The 3,429-nt window shown below is 45.3% G+C and overlaps 1 protein-coding gene across 1 annotated transcript; it reads left to right on the top strand.

The window, feature by feature from the left end:
- The first annotated feature begins 451 nt into the window (after window positions 1–451).
- On the top strand, window positions 452–2,326 carry LOC135816886 (E3 ubiquitin-protein ligase TRIM71-like). Its single transcript, XM_065329986.1, has one exon. The coding sequence runs from the start codon at window positions 452–454 to the stop codon at window positions 2,324–2,326; it is 1,875 nt and encodes a 624-aa protein (XP_065186058.1).
- Window positions 2,327–3,429: the final 1,103 nt, after the last annotated feature.

Genomic DNA, 3,429 nt, shown 5'->3' with positions numbered 1-3,429 from the left:
TATGCTTCCTTCGCCACCAGTTTCGGATAATGGTGTCAACAACGAGTCGTAAAATATTGGTATTTTAGGACTCCCTGCCCTGAAAACGAGCACAGCGCCGTGGATCGAGCAGATCCGGCCGCGCCGGCCTAGCGTGCTTCACTTTCTGGCCGAGGCAAACATCGTCCGCGTGCGCGCATCCCGTGTCCTCTCCCGGGCTTTTACGACTCCCTGGCGCAAACCGTCCTTGCAATCTTGAGCTAGCTAGCTGTACGTAGATCTACGTACATGATTATCAAGGCAAAAAAAAGCTTCTTGTGACAGCAAAAGATCAACAGTTCCTGTGGATCACCAAACTGATTTTCTAGAAACTGCCCATTTTCTAAAGACTAGGTGCACATGATTTCAACTGTGCCTGGGGTCGATACGACGTTATAGTCTTCAGGAATCGTTACGACTTACGACGATAGCAATGTCTTCTCTCCAGTGCAACGGTTGTGGCTCATCGAGCACAGCTCTGAAATTTGTCTCCTGCCTGCACACGCTGTGCGTACCCTGTGTGCAGAACAGTATTTCATTTGACGGTTCAATCAAATGTCCAAAATGTTTGTCCATCACTCTGCTGCGTGTGGGCGTAGAGCCATTGCGATCGCTCCCAAGTGTTGTGGACAGTGGAGATTCTGTGGCGGGAGACGAGACCCTTGGGAAACCCATGTGTGAAGAGTGTGGAGATGATACCATCGCCACCAGCGGGTGTGAGCACTGCCAGGTGAAAATGTGCGCTGCACACGCAACTAGTCATCCACTATTCAAATCCACCAAGGGTCACATCGTCAAGCCATTATCCCAAATGGAGCATGCCTCGTCTTCTGCAGGATCGACCAGCAGATCTGCTGCTACACAGCACAGGTGTGTACTGCATACAAGTGAGTTCGTTGATGGATTCTGCGTCCAGTGTAACCAGTTGCTGTGTCCAAAGTGCAAACAGGCACATTCACACAAGAAAGATCATCAAGTCTTGGATATTGCCAGTGCTGGTCAAAAGACACGGGATGTGCTAGCAGATAAGCTTGGCAGCAGTACGTCAACAGGTGATGGAATCATAACCGAAGCATTGAGCAATGTTCAAACAAACATTCAGAAACTCAATGACCAAACCGAGTTGGCCTCAGCAAAAGTCACTGAGTTCTCCAAACTGTTAACAGAGGCAGTTGTGAAGCGTGAGAATGAACTCCTTGCAGAGCTGGACAACATGCGATCTAAGAAGATGCTGGCATTGGAGGAACAACAAAACCGACTTCGGGAGTGTGTATCGCAGGAGAAGAGTGCAGCGAATATTGTGAAGTCATTCACGGACGATGTGGACCTGCTCCGTATATGGACATGGGTCGACGAGTCATTGAACAAAGCGATGCGAACAGCTGAAGAAGATAAAGTTCCATACGTGTCCAGTGGGCTTGTGTTTGCCAGCACTGACATCACACAACTACTGAATGACATTGGCAAGTCTGGTACTGTACTAGATATAGCCGATCATGCTGTACTGGATTGTCCAGACAAAGCCACGACTCGTGATAATGTCATACTCAGTGTTGGGATTACGTCATCACACACTGTAGATGCTGCCACTGCCAGTGCTACCAATACTCCAGCATGCAGTGTTAGTCAGGATCAACTCGACAACATCGGACTGGAGATTTCCGTATGCAGTCTTGGTAATGACGAATTTTCCGCTGTGCGCAATCGCTGTGAATCATTACCTGGACGTTTAGAGATTGGACATGATCGATTGGCAGCTGGTCGCTACTGTGTATCAGCTATTATTGGATACAGGCATTTGCAAGACAGTCCACAGCAACTCAAGATAATATCTACTCCCAGTCAGCCACTGTTTGATAACAGTCGATGTGGTAGTGGGTTGAAGATCACCAATGATGGACGCACACTGAGTAAGACCGGTAGTGGTCATAGATCAGCATGTACCACACCTATGGTCACTGATACTGGTAGCAGTACACTGAAGGTGAGGATTGACAAGACCCAGCATGGTAACATCTTCCTCTCTGCCTGTTCATCCAGTAATCCAAACCTGAAACATCACCAACAGGACAAGACACAATGTTTTGGTTGGCATGGCGCTGGTGCTAGTGAGTACCACACTGGCACAGCCCTTGGTCAACCGTGGCAAACTGGTGACATCATTCAACTCACAGTTGATCATGATCGTCACACTCTCACTGGTAGACACGAGAGAACGGGCGCTGTGGAAACCATCCCGAACGTCACAGGTAACCTGTACTGGATTGTTGCACTCGCTAATTGGAGTGACCAAGTATCGATCGAGTGACAAGAAATTGTTCTTGGTAACTAAAGTCCACTAATTGAATATACAAAAGCCAATCAAACACCACAAAAACTAAAGGTTTTTCAGCAATTGTTTTGCACGGAAGCAAGATCCACATTTGCTGGGTCACAACACATATTTAAATGTCTATCAGCCCATCTTTATACAAGTCTTGCTACTTGTATGTTCCCACCCTCTAGAAGTACCACCTGAGTCCTCACTGGTCAATAACTGGACTGATTTTGTAATCATTACTGTCCGAATGATTTGATTCCATTACTTTTTGATTCATCTCCGTCATGAGATATTTGAAGCGGGAGAGAACTCAACAGTGGGACAGATCTTTCTCTTCCCGACTATCATCCAATTACTCTACTTCAATCTGAAGTATTTTGTTTCTCATATTGAAGAAGAGTTTGGTGCGACTTCGGCGATACTTGGGGAATTGCTCCCTATGTGGGTGCTCCCGCTTTTCCTGCCGACTTGAATTCTCACTTGACTCACTCACGACTGCAATCCAGAGCACACGAGAAAGTCTATAGAACCTTCTACCTTTTGTTTCTCATAAACTTATATTTCTCATATTACAAAACAACTTGTTTCACACGACGTACGTTTCGCCGTATGGTTCGTGACGGCTCATCAGGTGTGCAATTTGAAACTCGAATGTTGAGCCAATAATAAATAATAATATTTAAATAGGCGTCGAGGCGACAATAGTTTTAGAATTGCGATCAACAGAACGAGCTGAACCGACATTTCACAAAGGCTTTTATTGTATTCAAAAAACGAGTGGATACGAAGGCAGTGAAGAACATGGAAGAAAGAAAAAATGTTATATGGAAAAAATGATGAACAAATATCGTACTTCGAACTAGTTTTCGCACAACACTCCTCAGGAAGCTACGTTGTACTAATGAAAAACAATCCAGAAAGATACTAATAAAGAGAAATGGAGTGAGAAAAACAACACCTATGAAAATGATAATCCTAGCACTAAGGTAATAACAGGAAAAACTGCGAAAGCACTTAAGATGGCAGACTACCCAAAAATTTGCTGAAAATCGAATTTGTAAATTCGAAAAAACAAGGACGGGTTGGTGGGG

Source organism: Sycon ciliatum, chromosome 5 (genome assembly GCF_964019385.1).
Source record: "Sycon ciliatum chromosome 5, ocSycCili1.1, whole genome shotgun sequence".
NCBI classification, from domain to species: domain Eukaryota; kingdom Metazoa; phylum Porifera; class Calcarea; order Leucosolenida; family Sycettidae; genus Sycon; species Sycon ciliatum.
Note: the sequence above shows the minus strand (reverse complement) of the source record. Positions and strands in the feature narration are given on the sequence as shown.

What these genes read in the sequence shown, in the direction of transcription:
- LOC135816886 (XM_065329986.1), top strand. Translation starts at nt 452, where the DNA reads ATGTCTTCTCTCCAGTGCAACGGTTGTGGCTCATCGAGCACAGCTCTG.